Below are 16,686 nucleotides of genomic sequence, written 5' to 3' on the forward strand. Positions count from 1 at the left end.
TGGAACTATACACATGACCAAAGGAATGTGAAAACGACACAAAACTATTTCTCGGTATTTTTCAAGTACATACATTTATTTTTTGTTTATTATAAATTTTAGTTTTTTTTTTTAATCATTTTGTTTTTAGCTTAATATCTACGATTTACTTGTAGTTTTTGCATTTGCAATCATCAAAATTGTTTGTTGTGTTGTTCGTCTGATGTCATAATCGAAAGTTTCTTTTCTTTTGGAAATCATTTTTATTTATTTCTACAGCTCAGTTTCTAGTGTTTTTTGTTTTCTTTTCTTCAGTAAGCGTCATTATTATAAAAAGAAAGCCTAATGGAACGAAACTAAAAAGGCAGCACAGGCGAACTGCTCGCAGATCGGTGCAAAAATTTAATTATAAAAAAACAATATTGTCATTTTTAGGAAAATCTTTCTAGGGTTAATACAGTTTCGATATAGAGACATTAACATAAGATATAAAGCCTTAAAACAAAACACGCACAAAACAAATAAACAATAAAATGAGAGGCGTAGAATAAATTTTAACTGAGAGCTTTTTAGCAGGGATGAACTGCATTCTGGACTTAACTACAAGCGTGTATGTATTAATGCGTGTGTGTGTGTGTGTGTGTGGTCCTAGATTAACTATCCTGGATGGGGATCGGATGGCCAGGCGGGATCGGATGGTTAGTCTATCAGTACCAGCCGCTGGCCAGGTTGAAGTTCTCTTGATATCATTTCAACTGGTCGCGGTACGTTATGATCGCCTTCATCAGCAGCCGTACGTTGCTGAACTGCGAGTTCTTGGGGCTGTTCTTGATGAACTGCTGGCAATTGCGATACAGATCGGAAAGCACTTTGGGGGCGTGCTCGCGGGTAATTGGATCAGCCATGTTGATGGCCAGTAGAGCCTCGTTGAGGTATCTGCAAATAAATGAGTATATTAATACGATAAGCTAAATTAGTTCGCTTTCTTTCTTAACACACCTCTGCTTAAGCTCATTGTGATTGGTCATGTCAGCGGATATCTGTTGAATGAGCGACAGCAGAACCTTTTGCTCCAGCCTGCATCCCTCGGGAGCAAAGGCCTGGTTGCTGTCCGTGTGTCGGAGTGTGAACTCAACCAGGCCCAAGTCGTTGGCCAGTAGGGCCTGATGGAAGGCCTTATTGATCTGTCCCGTCTGCAGGAGCTGCTTAATGCTGTCCCTCAGGTCGTACGGGGGTGCCGGTGTGGCTGCCTGCGAACGCATGGCCATGTTCTGGGTCTCCATGTGCTTGCGCAGCTCAATCCGGATCGTTTCCTGCACCTGGCGTGCCAGCAATATCTCCAAACTCTTCACCTCTCGTTGCGTTTCCAGCATGGCGTCCGTTAGTTCAGTGCGATGTTTATGCAGACTGCTCTCCACTAGCTGTTTCAGCATAGTCAGCTTGTTGTTCAGCTCTTCGGAGTTGGCACCCACAACCTGGGGCTGTGGCATGTGCTGCAGGTAGGTATTGAACTGGACCATGACTGAAAGAAAGTAGGGTACCAATAAATTAAATCATGTTCACAGGCATTACATCTCAATAATACACAACTAGTCTTTCAATAAAGTCATAAGGCGTATTTTACTATTAATATTATTGCCCTTTTTAATCTTATACTCACAATCTTTAATGCCCACGCTGAAGGCGTCATGCAGCTGTTTGAACATGTTCTGCGAGGACTTCTCATAAGCTGGAATCAAGGTGCTGCTCATGGATTCAATGAACGCGGTCTGAAGACTGGTTTGCACGCCAATCAACACAGACTTGCCAAAGGTATCCAAAAATTGCTATTGAATTGATAGTAAACTGTTAATGACGAACTCCCATAAAAAAAGGGTTTCAAATGATGCAATACCTTGCTCTTGCATACTTGGGCAATATTCTCTTTGACCGTCTTGTCAAACACGCTCAACTTCTGTACAATCTCGACCTGCATTTGGGCTTGCAGCTGATCCATCTTGGCATTCACTCGTGGCAGCAATTGTCGCTGCAGTTCCATGTTGAGAACGTTGCCAATAATGTCCGTAAAGTGATTCATTACGTACTGGTTTAGTACCTGAAGCACAGAGTCGCGTAGTTCGCGATTTTGACTCTCACTGTAAAAAAGGGATTTGTTTGGATTACAACATTCTCTGATCTATAAGTTTTTCCGAACTCACCGCGCCGCCAGGAATTCGGTCAATTTCTTTTTATGTTCATTTTCGTATCGCTTGAGGTACTGCTCCATCAGCTTGGACAGCTGCATCTCGATTTTGTATGCCAGCTGATTGACATTTTTGGGCTCCAAAGAAGCATCCAGTTTGCTATTCTGGGCCACCACCGCCTCCTGCTGTTTTTGCAGCTTGGTGACCTCGTGCTCCAGTTTGTTCAGTTGCTTGGATTGAGCCTTAACAAGGTCTGAAAAGAAAGCAAGGGGAGTTTGTGGCTATATGCAATTTTACTTATGCGATAAACATATTAATCCCATAATATTATACCTGCTATTAGTTGTGTAATAGGGTATTATTTAATCCCTACATATATATATATATATTCTTTATCTATATGGTAGTTGCCAGTTCTTGGGCGGTATATGTTAAGTCGATCAATATCTATCGACACACCAAAAATGTTTTTAATCGAACCATTATTTTTGAAGTTAATTGGAAAGTTTTAATTATGACGTCACTCTGCATATTTGAAAAACGGAGTTTGCCTGAAAGAGCGGAAGCAAAAAGTGCCGCTCGCTCTTAATTGTAGTGTTGACTGGGTATCTAATAGTCGATGCACTCGACTATAGCTTTCTTTATTGAACTAAGTTCTTTTTTATCACAAATACTCACCTAAAAGTAGTTCCAGCTTGGCATTCAGCTCTCCATTTCCACTTGAGCCATCCCCAGCACCGCCTGCGTTGTTGTTGCTGCTGCTGTTGCTCGTGTTCAGCGTTGTGGCCGTGTTGTTGTTGCTGTTGCTGGCCACACTGGTGTTATTGTTATTACTGCCACCACCAAGCGTGGGCGGCACATTGCCATTGTTGGTGTTCTGCACCGCCTGGGACATGATTTGCGCAGCATTTTGGAGCTCAGCAGAGTTGGTAAGCGATGGCAACTTAACAATGGGCCAGTTACCATCCACTGCCTCCAACAGTGGCGATGAGATGGCCAGCTCTTCCTCCTCATCGTCATCATCATCATCCAGATTCTCGAGCTCCGCTTCATAGGCATCGGCATCCTCCTGAGTGGCCATTATCTCCTGCACCTCGCGGCTCGGACTCGAACCGCCGCTTGCCAAGTTCTCAGCCACATTACGCTCCGGATTTCGATCGATGGAAACGAACTTCTTGCGAGCATCGAGCTTTTCCTTCAGCTTCTGCTGCTCACGGTCTTCAATCAGTGTGTTGTTCATGAGATTAAGCAGTACCTCTGCATTTTGGTTTTCCGATGTCTTGGACGTAACCGTGGCCAGCATACGAAGTGTTTGCAGTACTGCCGAATCAATCGATCGGTCATTTCCGCCGCCGCCGGCTGCCGAGCTATCAGTTCCTGTCGTAGTCGTGGTGCTGGAGGCCACCACCACAGCAGTTGCCGCTGAGGTGCCGCTGGCACTGAATGCATCCGGGGTCATGAGATTCACATGTTGCGGATAGGCGGAGCCCAGTTCTGCATCCTGCAGAACGGCCGAAGGAGCAGCAGCTGCTGCTGCTGCCACAGCCACAATGGCAGATGAACTGCCCGTTGAGGATCGCTTGGCGGATTTGGCAAACAGAGCATCCAGCTGCACTGTGCCCGCCGATCCGTTGTTCGGTGAATCCGGCTCCTGTTTGATCAGCAGATTATCCTCCGGCGTCTCGGAACGCTTGCTGCTCAGGCTGCGTCGCTCTGGCTTCTCGGCCACCGCCACGCACGGCTGGTAAATGATTTGGCACTCCTGTAGGCTCTTGGCCTGCACCACAAACATGTGCAGCACAAGCGCACTGGTGGAGTTGGTGTCGTCGTCAAAGTCATCGGGCTCCTCGATGGGATAGTAGCTCTCGATGGAGCTCTTCACTCGACGCATGCTGGCGTTCACAATCGAAAAGGAGAGAATGCCCGAGCTGAGCTTGAACTCGGCCACGTTCTGAATACGTTTGGAGGAGTCGCTTCCATCTCCCTCGCTGTCACTGTTTCCATCGTTGCGCTCTACGCCTGCAGTATTTGCGATCTGCATCACATAGACGGCCAGCGAGTCTAGGCAGGATAGCACTAAATAGCTGGCACTGCGATCGATGCCCGCAATGAAGTTTCCGGGTTGCCCTGTTGACGGATTACTTGCCACCACGTTAATAGTCTGCAGGCATTCCCACAGCGAGCAGTTCCACAACTTGATCTCAGTATTGGCATCGCTGGTGGTGATTACGTGCTGCCAGTAGGAACTAAAAACAAGAGAGTTGTTTAAATTAAATTACATTCTAAAAGGTTTCTTGTGAGCACTACATTTTAAGATGGTAATTTGAAGAGTTCTTTACTTTATTATACTTACTCTTCAACAGGCTTATTGATGTTGTCCAGGAAGAATAGTGAGCAGACCTTCTTGCCATCATGTGGCTTCCACTCGTGCAGGCAACGATGATTGCGCACATCGAACAGATAGATTTGGTAGAAGCGGACCAAGCCATCGGCGCAGGCTGCGGCCACTGTGGTGCCATCCGGCGACAAGGCGGCGCAGGTGATCAGCGAGTCCTCCTCGATCTTCAGATATCCAGTTTCCAGGGCACCCGGTTGAATTTTACCACGCTGCTCGGAAAAAACATCCTATTAATATATTAATGACTTGGAAATTAAAGCAAAACGCACCCCATGCTCAGAGACAATCATCTTGACATGGAAGCACTGAAACTGCGAGCTTCGCGACCAAATGAGCAGCTGATTCTCATCGTCCTCGTCGTTGATCGGAACAGTTGAGTTGGTGCTGCAGACGTAGGGACACCAGGAGACCATGTCGTACTCCGGCACATAGTTGGCAATCGGGTCCTCCACCTTCAGTACAAGATTGCACAGAAGATTACCCTCGATTTGATCCACTTTGTAGACAAACAGCGAGCTGACATCGATCACAGCCAGAATGCGTTCGCGGTCAGTGTGGGCGAACTGCAGATCCAAGACCTCGCCACTCATCCCCTTGATTAAAGCCCGCATGCTGCTGCTGATGTTGCAGACGCGCACCATGCCCTCCATGCCAGTGGCTTTGTTGTTGACTGTAAGAATAATGCAGTTTTGATTAATTAAGAAGCTGCTTTCTATGTGGTTTATAGTTTCAGCAGTTAAGCTTTACAAATAAAATGTCCTGAGAAATTAAGTATCATTTAGTGAATACGACAATTTATCCTTTGTAGCAAGAAAATACTAATAGGAAAATGAAATCTAATAGGCACATCTATCCGATTCTTTTTTTCCCAAAACACTTATAATCTGCCAATGACATTATCTTAATACGCTGATGATAAATCAACCTTAATATTTCTTTGACATGAGATTTTTCTTTTCACAAACGTAAACATTCAAAACTTGCAAGGAGACAATTCCTTCATATAAACTTTGAAATCACATAATCAAACCAGTGTTTATTTGAAACAAGACTAAATACTTATGTATATTGCATAATTTAGAGTTATATTTAATTAATAATGATTATTAATGATCGCGAATTTTATGTGAAACGAATAATAGAAAGAAAAGGTAATAAGCCAAATGACAAAAACCCTTAATGATGTTCCCTAGGGAATAAACAAAGCTCACCATTAATGGCGTAGGCCAGGTGCTTGCCATCGCGATGGACAGCCACCAGGTGTCCCGGGTAGTAGTACTTGCGCTCCCACTTGTAGTCGACGATGTTCTTTAGCTTGACCTTGGAGGAGCCGCGTGTGTGGACACCGCCGGAGGTGAGGACCTTGGTATGGTTGGCCCTGATGACGCGGCAGCATTGCTTCTCGTGCGGCAGGAAGTTGCTGGATGAGGTAATGCAATATAGTTATATTGTAGCTACGGAGATGATATAATGGGAAACAGGCAGCAGCAGTACGCACATAATTTCCACCTCCTGGGTCTCCGCCGCATTGCCGTTGGCGGCTATGGGCTGATCCTGGTCGGTGCCACTACTCATCTCGGATGCTGCGTCAATGGCCGGAGCGCTGATGCGGATTTCTGCTGGCGGTGGATGGGTCGCGGTGCCACACCTTGGCGACTGGGTGGCAGACGGCGGGGGCGACGGAGAGGCTGGGGGCGGCGTCTTACGAAAGATTGGCAAGTGTGCAAGCGCGAAGAGCGCGATTAACATTGACACATCGGCTGACTGCAGGTGGGAGGCGAAACGGCATGGGGGTACACATTAATTTCGCCAGTTTGGGCCCAGCAACGACTCGCACTCACCTGCCCAATCCTCTCAATATGCAGCAGTTGGATCGCCTCTTTTTCTCCTGCGAATTGCACCCGGCCGGTACACGGAAACTCTGGCCTGCAGCTATTGTTCGGTCGCTTTGCGAAACTAAAGCATTTAGGTAGCTGTGCTGCGTAAAGTCACAAATTTTTGCAAAAATTTTGCTCAATGCCGCAAAGCCTTAGAGATGTGTTGCGGCGTGTGCAGGAGCAATCGATAGCGGCCAGCGTCTGTTATCGCCAGGGCTGGACACATGCCTATCGGCGCCCTTTCGAAATCGAATTTAATAAATCTTCCGTTGCATTTTCGTTTTTATTACATTTTTTTTTTTTTTGTTTAGCATTTTAACATCAACTTAATACATTTATCTTTATTCATAGAGATGTATATCCATCAAAACAATACACATTGATTACGCAGCCACGTAATAATATGCTTACATAGTGTTTCAATATCACTTTTTCTTTTCATTACATATCGTTTTGTTTCGTTTTTCGTGTGATTGTGTTGTGTTATGTGGTAGATCTTTGAAAATGTTTAACAAGTTGAAGAAAAACTCATACATCTACTGGTTTAAGTATGCAAAAGAAGTGATATATGCCGGTATATCTGATAAATTCGAAGTTAGCATATACGTACACATTTAGTGGTCCGGGTAAATTAAATTTGTCTCCTGTTTCAATCTTATTTTCTTTTTCTTTAGTCGTAGAAAGAAATTTTGGTAAATGTACATAATATCAAGTAGTAGTTTGTATTTTCGTGTACACTATACAGATAGAAAATATATTAATATGTATGTACTTTTTTGAAAAACCTAAGCTAAGCTTTAAAGGAAATGAATTGGTTGTCGATTTTTTAACCTTTGACTTTTCTAATACTTAAAAATTAAGCCTGGCTTTTTATTATTATTTTTTTTTGTTTTAGGTTCTTTTTTTTTGTGATTCTTTTTGTTTTCTATGTTAGTTTTCACTGAAGGAATGAATAGAAGGGGACGCTTTTTCGAGGCATACACAAAACATTAATAAATAGCAAATTGGAAAGAAAAATGCCTTCGCAGCAGGCAATATTACAGCTGGGATTGGACCACTTTGTGGCAGTTTCATTAATCACTAGTGTGAGGGTGAGATACGGGTGGCTGTCAAGCGAACAATTAGGAGAAGCGCATATACCATATACATATATCTCTTAATTTACATATACATATATGTATACATATATAAATTGATCTGCATAAATATCTATAGAGGCGGCATTATTGTTGCTGTTCTCGCATGATTTGTTTTGTGTTCTTGAGATTTAACTAGCCTACAAATTAAATTAGCAATTTCCATGCATAAACGGACGCGGTACCAGCTCCATTAGGTTGACTTTTATCAGCTTAAAACTGAGCATACTTTTGAGTAAGCAATGTAAATACAGGGAATTTAGAAGTTTGCTGATCTTGTGATTATTTTTCCACAGACTATGTAAATATTTTCTCTAGAAAAAAGACATTTTGACGGAAATTTTAGTCGCTTACTCGAACGATTGCTCAGTCTTATCGCTGTGTAAACACCCCGATTAGTTAATTGTGCTTGCAACATACAGAAACAACAAAATAAGTTTTAAACATTAAGGGTGGATCGATTTGTTTGAATGAAAAAAAAAAAAAAAAGCAAGCCAATGTTCTTCTCAACTTGTACATAAGTGGTCAGAAAAAATAAATAGCGCATACACTTAGCTATCAGATTTTTTTTAAGCATTTTTGCAAACCAAATATTTGTTTTAATAAAGGCAGTCTAAGGAAAATTATAATAAGTCCAACAATTAGTTAAGAAAAAAAAAAAACATGGTAACACTTTAAAAGGAATGTTAAATTTTTGGCTTAAGAGATTATAAAAGAAGAGATGCAAGGCCTTAGATAAAGAAGCTTCCTCCGCTCCAATTCTTGTTGAACAAATCGATTCACCCTAGTAAACATGATTATTTTTCGCTGTTCAAACGTTGGTGTAAGCAGCACCTGCCGAACCCGAGGATCCACCAGTCACATTCGCCGTCACCGGGGCGGATATGGAGGAGCTTGTTCGTCCAGTGGCATCACCGGCACTCAGTCCCTCTAGCTTGAGTCGCATCTCCTCCTTGCGTGTCTGGACATTCAACAGCTCGTCGCTTAGGTCATTGCAGAGATGGAGCAGAGAGTTGTTCTGCTCCCGCAGCCGTTGCAACACCTCCGTGGTGCTGGCCTGTCCCTGCTTAAAGGACACGTGGCGCAGCGAGTCGCTAATGGCGGTCACCCGCTTCTCAAAGCTCTCGGCATTGGGCAGCTGGCCGGATTGGGCAGCCAATCCCAGAGCTGGGGCCGGCGGTGGTGGCTGTTGCGGCGGCGATTGCGATCCGCGCGGCGTCTGCGGCTTGCGGTAAACCTCGAAAGCGGAAACGCGCTGCTGAGCCTGCTGAAGTGTAATCCTCGTGGGCGGCACCACTGCTGCCTGCGGCGGAGGTGCTGTCGGCGGCAAGGAGTGTAGCTGCTGTTCGTCCACCTTTAAGTTGAGCACAGATAAGTCAAAACGGAAATACGACTGTGTGGACTGTTACATTGTTAGGCTACTGAATTTGGACACATGACACTAATGGATCTACGGCCAATTTGGGTGGAATGCTTTACGAGTTGCATACATTTAGGATTGGACTTACGACGTTCGCGGCGCCTTCGTCGGCAAAGTGCGTGAAATCGGCAAACCCCGTTGAGGTTTGCATATCGAAGCTGGCCTGCGCAGTGATCTTAACAAAGAGTGGGTTTGCATATTTATATACATGTCAAAGGTTATAGGTACATAAATAAAATACAACAAACAAAGGTAACGAGGAAGTAGGCAACTTCGACTGGCCGAAGTTTTTGTTGATACCCTTGCAAAGTCTACTTAATGTTTGCACCCAATTTTCATTTTCATGGCTAGTGCTAACCATTTAATCTAGGAATATGGTTATAGGTAACACACGGACCCTTGAATATTAATTTGAATTAAATTTCATTTCAAAATAATTAAGTTTTTAACGATTGCTAAACTTCTTGCAAGACAACACCACAAATAGTTTCTTAATGAACAGAAGTCCTTTTTGGACTTGGATAGACAAGGGTAAGTCTTTCTTCCCTGTAAGGCTGTAATCACCAGGGCAAATAGCACGACACAGATTAAAACACACAAGTTAAGTAAATTGCTGGTCAATGGGCCATAACTCACCTCCGCCTGCTGGGCACCGCCCGTTGAGCCCATTTTAAACTTGTTCAAGTCCAGACTGCTGCTTCGCGCATGACGATGTGGCCTCGGTGGCGGCAGCGGCGGTGGCTCCTTCTTGGACGCCAACGATGATGCCACGTAACTGGGCTGCTGCTCCGAAGGCTCACTTGGGCCAGTTGAGCCGATGCTCGGCTCACGTTGCGGTGGCGGTGGCAATGCACTGTTCTTAGCCGGCAGCTTTTTGGCCTGAGGCCGTTGGATGGCACGCAAATCGCTGCTCTCGCGATGGGAGCTATTAGCTCCCGATACTCCGGTTGAAACAGCAGATCCAGATGACTGATTGTTGACTGCGGTCGAAGAGATGGCCTTGGGACTGTCCTCGCGCAGAACCACAACGCTGTCGTTGTCGTTGGATGACTCGGCCGAAGAAGCGATGGCGGTGCCTGGAAATAGGAAGTGGAATTAACCATATTGTTTCGACCTATTGCTGTGTTTACTCCTATTATTCTACTCACCTATGGGTGTCACTCTTAGCGGCACTGGGTGCAGGATCTGTGGATTGGAGACCACGTCCTGGGCAGAGCGCTTCATGTCGAACAGGGCTGGCTTCAGCCCGGGACTAGAGACGGCAGGAGCGGCTGCTCCGGCGGCAACAACAGTGGTTGACTGCAACGGAGCCGCACTTGTTGTGGGAGATTCGCTGAACTTTGTCCACTGGGTGGAGGCGTTGCTCGCGTCTACAGCATTTGCCGTAGACGAAACCGCTCCCACCACCGCCTTCTCCGCACTCGGTGAGTTCGAGATGCTGCGGTTCTTGGCCAACGAATTCTGGGGTGTGGCCTCACGCCTGGAACTGTTGCTTGCTTGCGAGGACGTGGAGATGCTGCTCAGATTCATGATGTTCTTGTCGCTGGGCACGTTGGGACGCGGTTTGCTGTTGGCACTGCCGCCGCTGAGATTGCCGGCTATGATTGTATTGTCCGTGTGGTCGTCCTCATCGTCATCGTTCAGATGCAGGAGATCAGCCTCAGGCGGCTCCTGAGGCAGCGCAGCTGACGATGAGGAGCTCACTCCCTGGCCACTGCCAGCCACAGCCGCTTGGAGCACATTGGGATGCAGACAGTGGGGCAGGCTGGTGGGCAACGGAATGTTGTTGCGTCTCAGAACCACCAGGTGCATGGCGGCCGTGAACTCGGACAAGCTCAGTGCTCCATCGCGTGTAACGTCGCACAATTGCCAGATGTGACGCAACTCCTCCACAGGGATGCGGCTCTTTTCGAAAAAGACTCTGAAACAAATAATTAACGCGTGGTTATAGCTATCTGCTCGTGTTTATAGAAGAAAATAAATAGAAAACTTGAATTTCAATAGAGTATTATCGTTACCTTGCTGCCTGGCCAGATAGCAGTCCATGAGGATCTCTTTGGACCGTTCTGAACTGCTTATTATAGTACTCGCGCTGCTCCGGAGTTATCTCGTAGATGGTAACCAGCTCGCTCTCGTTGTCCTCGTCGTCGCTGCTGTGGCGATCGGAGGACTCCTCCTCCGTGCCCAGCAGCTGGCGGTGCTCGTCGCCCAGCAATCCCTGCCAGAGGGCCACACTGTTGGTGGGTGTGGGGCTGTCGCTGTTGGTGCTCCAGGCTTCGGGAGACCCACCGGCAGCACCGCCGCCTCGGCGTCGCTAAAGCGATAAGAAAAGGACGCGGAACGGTCACTGGTTAGCCTATTTGCATATGTCACATGATAAGATAGAAGTACGAACCCCGACATTCTCGCGGCTGCTGCTGCTGACGAGCCCGCTGCCATCCGTGCCGCGTCCGTGGCCCGTCGCCTCGTCCACGGATTCGTTTTGCTCCACCTCGGAGTCAGTGCTGGGCACATCGGAGGTGTCCTGCAGCTGCTCCTGCTGCGAGTTGCGACGCAGCGAGTTCCTGCGATCAGTGGGCGGCGGCGGGGGCAAGGCGGCCAGTCCGTTTTCGACGGCCACCGGAGCCGTGACCGCCTCCTTCCAGCTGAAGTGCGGCAGTGGGATCGGAAAGGTGGCCAAAATCAGCTCCTGGCGCAGCGGCATGGCCGCCTGATGGGCGGCGATCAGCTTCAGGCATGAGTAGAACTGCGTGCGCGAGATGTGCAGTGCCGTGGAGGGAATCCCCGCCAGGCCGGTGATCTGTAAGCCCAGCGCCCCCAAGATAATTAGTCACTCACGATCACACGATCACTCGAATTGGACCTACCTCAATCACAATATCGTTGGCGATGTCCGCCGAGCGGAAGAGCTCGGTGGCCTTCAGCATGGGCACCTTGCCCGTCTTCTCCACGTCGCAGCATTGGAACAGCTCACTGTAGAATCGCGTCTCCGCTTCAGTGAGCGACACGTCCATGCCTGCTGCCTACTTGTTGCCGCCTCCGGTTGTGTTTGTTTGCCAAGCCGCTGGTTAGCGAGCCACGCCCCGTTCCTCCGACCCGGACCCGGAACCCGATCCGATCCGTTTGTGTATTTCCACGCTAGTAGCCCCAACAGGCCAGTGCCAGACCCCGCTGCCCCGCAAAATCTCTGCGCTGCCTTTCTGTCTTTTGGCCGCAAGACGGAGTTGGAGGAGGTGGAAGATGGGAGCTCTCCAGTGGCGAAGGTTTCGCTAGCTTTTCGGTGCCGCCACAGTTACGGGGGTTAGAACACTCCACGGCACAGGTCGATGGGAAACTCCTGCTTCCTTAAGCTGCGCGGTTCGCAATCAATTTGCCTTTTTGTCCAGGTTTTTTTTCGCAAACTCTTTTGCACTATGTGTGCGCTGGCTCCGATATCGATAGGTTGCGATATCGATTAGTCAGCTGGCGATGCAGCCCTGTACCTGTTACTGTGCCGCAGCCCTGGTTCCCGGTAAAAGTTTAGCGCTGCATGACGTGCAGCTTTTAAGGTGACTAGAAATTTTGACTATAATTATGCTAAATCTTTTCTGGTAAATGAACTTATTAGATTATTAATTATTATTATAACTTCGTTATGAAAGTTAAAGCTTAATATTGAAATGTAAATTAAAATTTGACGTTTAAAGAATTTTTGACTTGTTATGACCTATAAACATTTAATAAGCAATAATTGAAGTACAAAGCTAAATTTTAAAGATTTATTCTGTTTTAAATTTCAGTAGCCCTGCGCCAATGACGTGACTCACGTCACTGAGTTTTCCTGCGTCACCTTTACTTTTGCCACAGTGATCCCCACAAACATTCTGTTATTGTTGTCTGCGTCGGAGTGGTTGCGACGCAATTAATTGAAGGATTTGAAAGGCTTCAGAATACAATTTTAGTTATTTAATAGTCCTTTAATAATCCGGGATGTTCTCCAGAAAGAAGCCAGAGCCAGCAAAGCGAAGGCAACACGATTTATCGCAGGTAAGAGGAAAAACAAACAGACTAGATTCGTCTATTTATTAATTATGAGTCATCACTCTCACTCTCTTTTCATTTGCTTAGTTTGGCCTTACGGAAATCCCAGATGACTTCGATCCCAGCGCTGGATACGGAGATGACGATGGCGGCGACAGCGATCTGGAGGCGGAGCTGGCGGCCATTGCCAGCGGAGGAGGAGCCAGACCAAAACCCAAGCCCAAGGCGAAGTTGGTCCCCGCCAGTGACCTGGACAAAATGATTGCCGACAGCTTGCGTGATGTAAGCGACGACGACGATGATGATGATGACAATCTGGAACATGACTCGGAACTGTTGGGCGAGCTGAGCGGAATTGGTGGCGTAGTGGAGGCGGAGGAAGAGGAACCTGCAGCGCAACCACCAGCTGGCAGCGACGAGCCCGTTCAGACATTCCTGCCCACTACCACTGTGGACACGTTGAGTGTCATCAAGCAGCGCCTGGAAATGTACAAGCAAGCCGAGGCGAATGCCAAGGCAGCTGGCGATTCCGGAAAGGCGAGACGCTTTGGAAGGGGTCTTAAGACCCTACAGGATCTTCATAAGCAAGCAGCAGCCGGCAAGTCCATTAACGTGGATGACATACCGCCGGAAGTCAGTGTTAAGCCCGCTGGCGGTCAGGCTCCTCAAGTGGCTGCAGAAGAACCACCAGCTCCATCCACTCCTGCCTCCCCTCCTCCTGTTCCGAGTCGAGCAGCTCCAGCACCACCTACTCCCACGTCACCAGTTGCATCCACCACCCCTGTGGCCCCCACAACGCCTCAAAATCCGTTAGTGGCACAAATGCGCAGCCGTCAAAACGAATACAAGGCTGCTGCCCTGCAGTCGAAGCGAAGCGGAGACACTGCTACTGCCCTTCAGTTCCTCAAGGTGGTCAAGCAGTTCGACGTGGTGGTGAAGATGTGTGAGGATGGACAGGAAGTCGATCTCAGCGATATGCCGCCTCCGCCAGCTGAGTTTCTGGAGTTCTTGAACAAGCTGAAGGAGGGAGCGGCGCCAGAAGTTGTTGCTGAACCTACTCCTGCGCCAGCTCCTGAACCTGTTGCTCCCGCTCCGGCTCCTGCTGCTGCTACAAACATGATGGAGGCACTGCAGCAGCGTTTGGAAAAATACCAATCCGTGGAGGCGACTGCCAAGGCAGAGAACAATACCGGAAAGGCAAGACGCTTTGGAAGGATTGTGAAGCAATACGAAGATGCCATCAAGTTGTACAATGCGGGCAAACCTGTGCCTTATGATGAACTGCCAGTGCCACCCGGTTTCGGTCCCCTGCCCACAGGAGATGCTGCTCCAGCTGCGCCGACTCCTTCGCTGCCTACTTCCCCTACATCGCCTCCAGCGACGGCAAGTACTTCCGCCGGCGGAACTCCTTCCAGTTCCGGTACGACGACGCCTACAGCTCCACGAAAGGCTCCATCACCTCCGCAGGCGAAGGAGCTGACCACTCGCACGTCTGGCAACCAGCAGAAAAACAATCTCGCCGAGCAGCAAATGAAACTTCTTCTTGAGCGTCAAAAGGAGTTCAAGCTGGCTGCGATAGAGGCCAAAAAAGCGGGAGAGATTGATCAGGCCAAGGAGTACCTGAAGATCTACAAAGGATTTGATTCGCTACTTAATGCAGCCAGCAGCGGATTACCTGTGGATCTGAACACTGTAAGATTCGTGGTGATTTTTCATTTATTCCTAAGTTTTCTATTCTTTTGCAGCTGCCAGTGCCACCTTCCCAACGAGACAATCTGGAAGCCTCATTTGCCATAGTCTCCGCCGAAGAATGTGATCCGGGCGATGATATCTGCGAAATTGGTGTTCGCATGGAGGAGCAGCTGGCCAAGCAGCTGATGATGTGCAAAAATACTCGAGATCATCACAAGGCAATGGGCGATGTGGCTGGCATGAATCGGTTCGAAAATTTGGCTCTAACCGTGCAGAAGGATTTGGATTTGGTGCGGTACACCAAGCGAAAGAATGAATCATTGCCAAAGTTTCACTATGAAAAGCGTAGCTTTAACATTGTCCATTGCAACACGGATCTTACGGACTGTGAACTGGAAATTGTTGTGGTCCGGGGAATCAACTACAACGTGACCAATCCCAAAGACGTGGATACCTATGTGCGCGTAGAGTTTCCCCTTCTTAATGTATGTCTGATACTTTTATGATTTAGGCTCTAACACTAATTTGCTCTCTTTTAGGAAGAAACTTTTAAGACTAAAACCAATGTTATTAGGGACACCAGCAGTCCCGACTACGATGAGCGCTTCAAAGTGGACATTCAGCGAGCCAATCGTCAGTTCCAGAGAATCTTTAAGCGCCATGGCGTCAAGTTTGAAATATATTCCAGAGGGTAAGCTACCTGTAATTAACTAATTTAGCACTGCTATTAAAACCCTAATAAGTCGCTTACCATGCATATTAATCTCGACTAACAGAGGTGGTATATAATTTTAACCAAGCTCATTTTAAGTACTATCGAACTAGGATGGTATATATTTAAATATAGCTATTTTTAACTATTCTTAAAGTAAATGAAGTTATTTATATAACTCTCTTTAGATGTAGACATCTGCTAAGAACTGTCATTTTAAAAACCTACTTTTCTTGAATTTAAAATAAAACTATTCTGATACAAATAAATTCGATAGAATATTAATTTGTGTTCTACAAAATTCTAAACAATTTTATTATTGCCTTTGCAACTGAAAAGCCATGCCTCAATAATTTTTAGTTAAGCTTAGGAATTATTTTTTATTTAATATTTAGTTTTCCCGAAATGTTTTTCAAACAATTTAATTTTCTCCCCCGTAGTCAGCATGTTTATTTGTTCCCGTATACAGTATCGTACCAGTACCATGGCTTCGGCACACATATATCTCGCCATATATGAACATCCATTGAACATCATTGATTTCCACGTGGAACGTTTTAATAAAATATTTTTTTAAAATCTTTACCCCTAAAATCCCAACAAATCGCAAACAAACCTCATCCAATGCAACGCGTTTCATATCGTGCATATAAATAGCTGCAGTATAGATTGTTGTGGACTAAGTCGTAAACTGCCCCTGTGTTGTTTCAGAGGGTTCCTGCGATCAGATACGTTGATTGGAACCGTAAATGTCAAGCTGCAGCCGCTAGAGACCAAGTGTGATATTCACGATACCTACGATGTAAGTACTAAATATAAAAATTCCATATGAAATTAAAATTAATTGTTCTCCCTTCCCAAATAGCTAATGGATGGCCGCAAGCAAGTGGGTGGTAAACTGGAGGTTAAAATACGTGTTCGCAATCCTATTCTTACCAAGCAAATCGAGCACATCAACGAAAAGTGGCTGGTTTTGGACACCTAAGGCGGAAATTGACTCCGATTATTGGTTATTTGCTTGAAGCAAACGAAAAAATATATTGTTTTATTAGGAGACGTCTCAACGCGGTTGTTCTCGATTAAGTTAGCAAGTTATTCCTTTGTATATACCCCTCACAGGGAATGAAAATGGTCTTTATACGCTTTCGCCGATTCCTTCGCAGGATATTGGCATATATGTATTACGAACACAACACAGATAATAATATATCTATTTATATATATATATATATATGTATATAATATATAATTTATATAAGATATTGCCGG

At 46.3% G+C, this 16,686-nt stretch overlaps 3 protein-coding genes across 5 annotated transcripts; 1 reads left to right on the forward strand and 2 right to left on the reverse strand.

Annotated features, from left to right (window-relative positions):
* Positions 1-94: 94 nt before the first annotated feature.
* Positions 95-6,621, reverse strand: LOC108134490 (enhancer of mRNA-decapping protein 4 homolog). Its single transcript, XM_017254809.2, has 11 exons — positions 6,402-6,621; positions 6,059-6,324; positions 5,772-5,980; positions 4,830-5,230; positions 4,516-4,769; positions 2,841-4,408; positions 2,178-2,415; positions 1,874-2,114; positions 1,640-1,805; positions 979-1,501; positions 95-915 (listed from the first exon to the last, which is right to left on the reverse strand). Exons 2-11 carry the CDS (start codon positions 6,307-6,309, stop codon positions 726-728), a joined length of 4,041 nt encoding a protein of 1,346 aa, XP_017110298.1. The 5' UTR covers positions 6,310-6,324; positions 6,402-6,621; the 3' UTR covers positions 95-725.
* A 515-nt stretch (positions 6,622-7,136) lies between these two features.
* LOC108134492 (ralBP1-associated Eps domain-containing protein 2) lies at positions 7,137-12,449 on the reverse strand. Of its 2 annotated transcripts, XM_017254811.2 has the most exons (7): positions 11,861-12,449; positions 11,389-11,793; positions 11,012-11,307; positions 10,142-10,914; positions 9,630-10,069; positions 9,082-9,168; positions 7,137-8,927 (listed from the first exon to the last, which is right to left on the reverse strand). In XM_017254811.2, exons 1-7 carry the CDS (start codon positions 12,005-12,007, stop codon positions 8,385-8,387), a joined length of 2,691 nt encoding a protein of 896 aa, XP_017110300.1. In that variant the 5' UTR covers positions 12,008-12,449; the 3' UTR covers positions 7,137-8,384. The 2 variants fall into 2 exon arrangements, with proteins under 2 accessions (XP_017110300.1, XP_017110301.1); XM_017254812.2 differs by lacking the exon at positions 9,082-9,168.
* Positions 12,450-12,837: 388 nt separating this feature from the next.
* LOC108134493 (coiled-coil and C2 domain-containing protein 1-like) lies at positions 12,838-16,473 on the forward strand. 2 transcript variants are annotated; one of them, XM_017254813.2, is made up of 6 exons: positions 12,838-13,019; positions 13,101-14,705; positions 14,759-15,190; positions 15,245-15,396; positions 16,075-16,219; positions 16,283-16,473. In XM_017254813.2, the coding sequence occupies exons 1-6, from the start codon at positions 12,963-12,965 to the stop codon at positions 16,400-16,402; spliced, it is 2,511 nt and encodes an 836-aa protein (XP_017110302.1). In that variant the 5' UTR covers positions 12,838-12,962; the 3' UTR covers positions 16,403-16,473. The 2 variants fall into 2 exon arrangements, with proteins under 2 accessions (XP_017110302.1, XP_017110303.1); XM_017254814.2 differs by having other exon boundaries at positions 12,839-13,019; positions 16,129-16,219.
* Positions 16,474-16,686: the final 213 nt, after the last annotated feature.

Source organism: Drosophila elegans, unplaced genomic scaffold, assembly GCF_018152505.1.
Source record: "Drosophila elegans isolate 14027-0461.03 unplaced genomic scaffold, ASM1815250v1 contig_814, whole genome shotgun sequence".
In the NCBI taxonomy this organism is placed as follows: Eukaryota; Metazoa; Arthropoda; class Insecta; order Diptera; family Drosophilidae; genus Drosophila; species Drosophila elegans.

What these genes read in the sequence shown, in the direction of transcription:
- LOC108134493 (XM_017254813.2), top strand. Translation starts at nt 12,963, where the DNA reads ATGTTCTCCAGAAAGAAGCCAGAGCCAGCAAAGCGAAGGCAACACGAT. An exon ending in TACCTGTGGATCTGAACACT is followed by an intron (nt 14,706 to 14,758) that starts GTAAGATTCGTG and finishes ATTCTTTTGCAG; the next exon opens with CTGCCAGTGCCACCTTCCCA. An exon ending in ATATTCACGATACCTACGAT is followed by an intron (nt 16,220 to 16,282) that starts GTAAGTACTAAA and finishes CTTCCCAAATAG; the next exon opens with CTAATGGATGGCCGCAAGCA.
- LOC108134492 (XM_017254811.2), bottom strand. Translation starts at nt 12,007, where the DNA reads ATGGACGTGTCGCTCACTGAAGCGGAGACGCGATTCTACAGTGAGCTG. An exon ending in GCAGCCGCGAGAATGTCGGG is followed by an intron (nt 11,308 to 11,388) that starts GTTCGTACTTCT and finishes TTATCGCTTTAG; the next exon opens with CGACGCCGAGGCGGCGGTGC. An exon ending in GCTAAGAGTGACACCCATAG is followed by an intron (nt 10,070 to 10,141) that starts GTGAGTAGAATA and finishes TCCTATTTCCAG; the next exon opens with GCACCGCCATCGCTTCTTCG.
- LOC108134490 (XM_017254809.2), bottom strand. Translation starts at nt 6,309, where the DNA reads ATGTTAATCGCGCTCTTCGCGCTTGCACACTTGCCAATCTTTCGTAAG. An exon ending in CAAGCTGGAACTACTTTTAG is followed by an intron (nt 2,416 to 2,840) that starts GTGAGTATTTGT and finishes CTTTCTTTTCAG; the next exon opens with ACCTTGTTAAGGCTCAATCC. An exon ending in CCCAAGTATGCAAGAGCAAG is followed by an intron (nt 1,806 to 1,873) that starts GTATTGCATCAT and finishes TCAATTCAATAG; the next exon opens with CAATTTTTGGATACCTTTGG.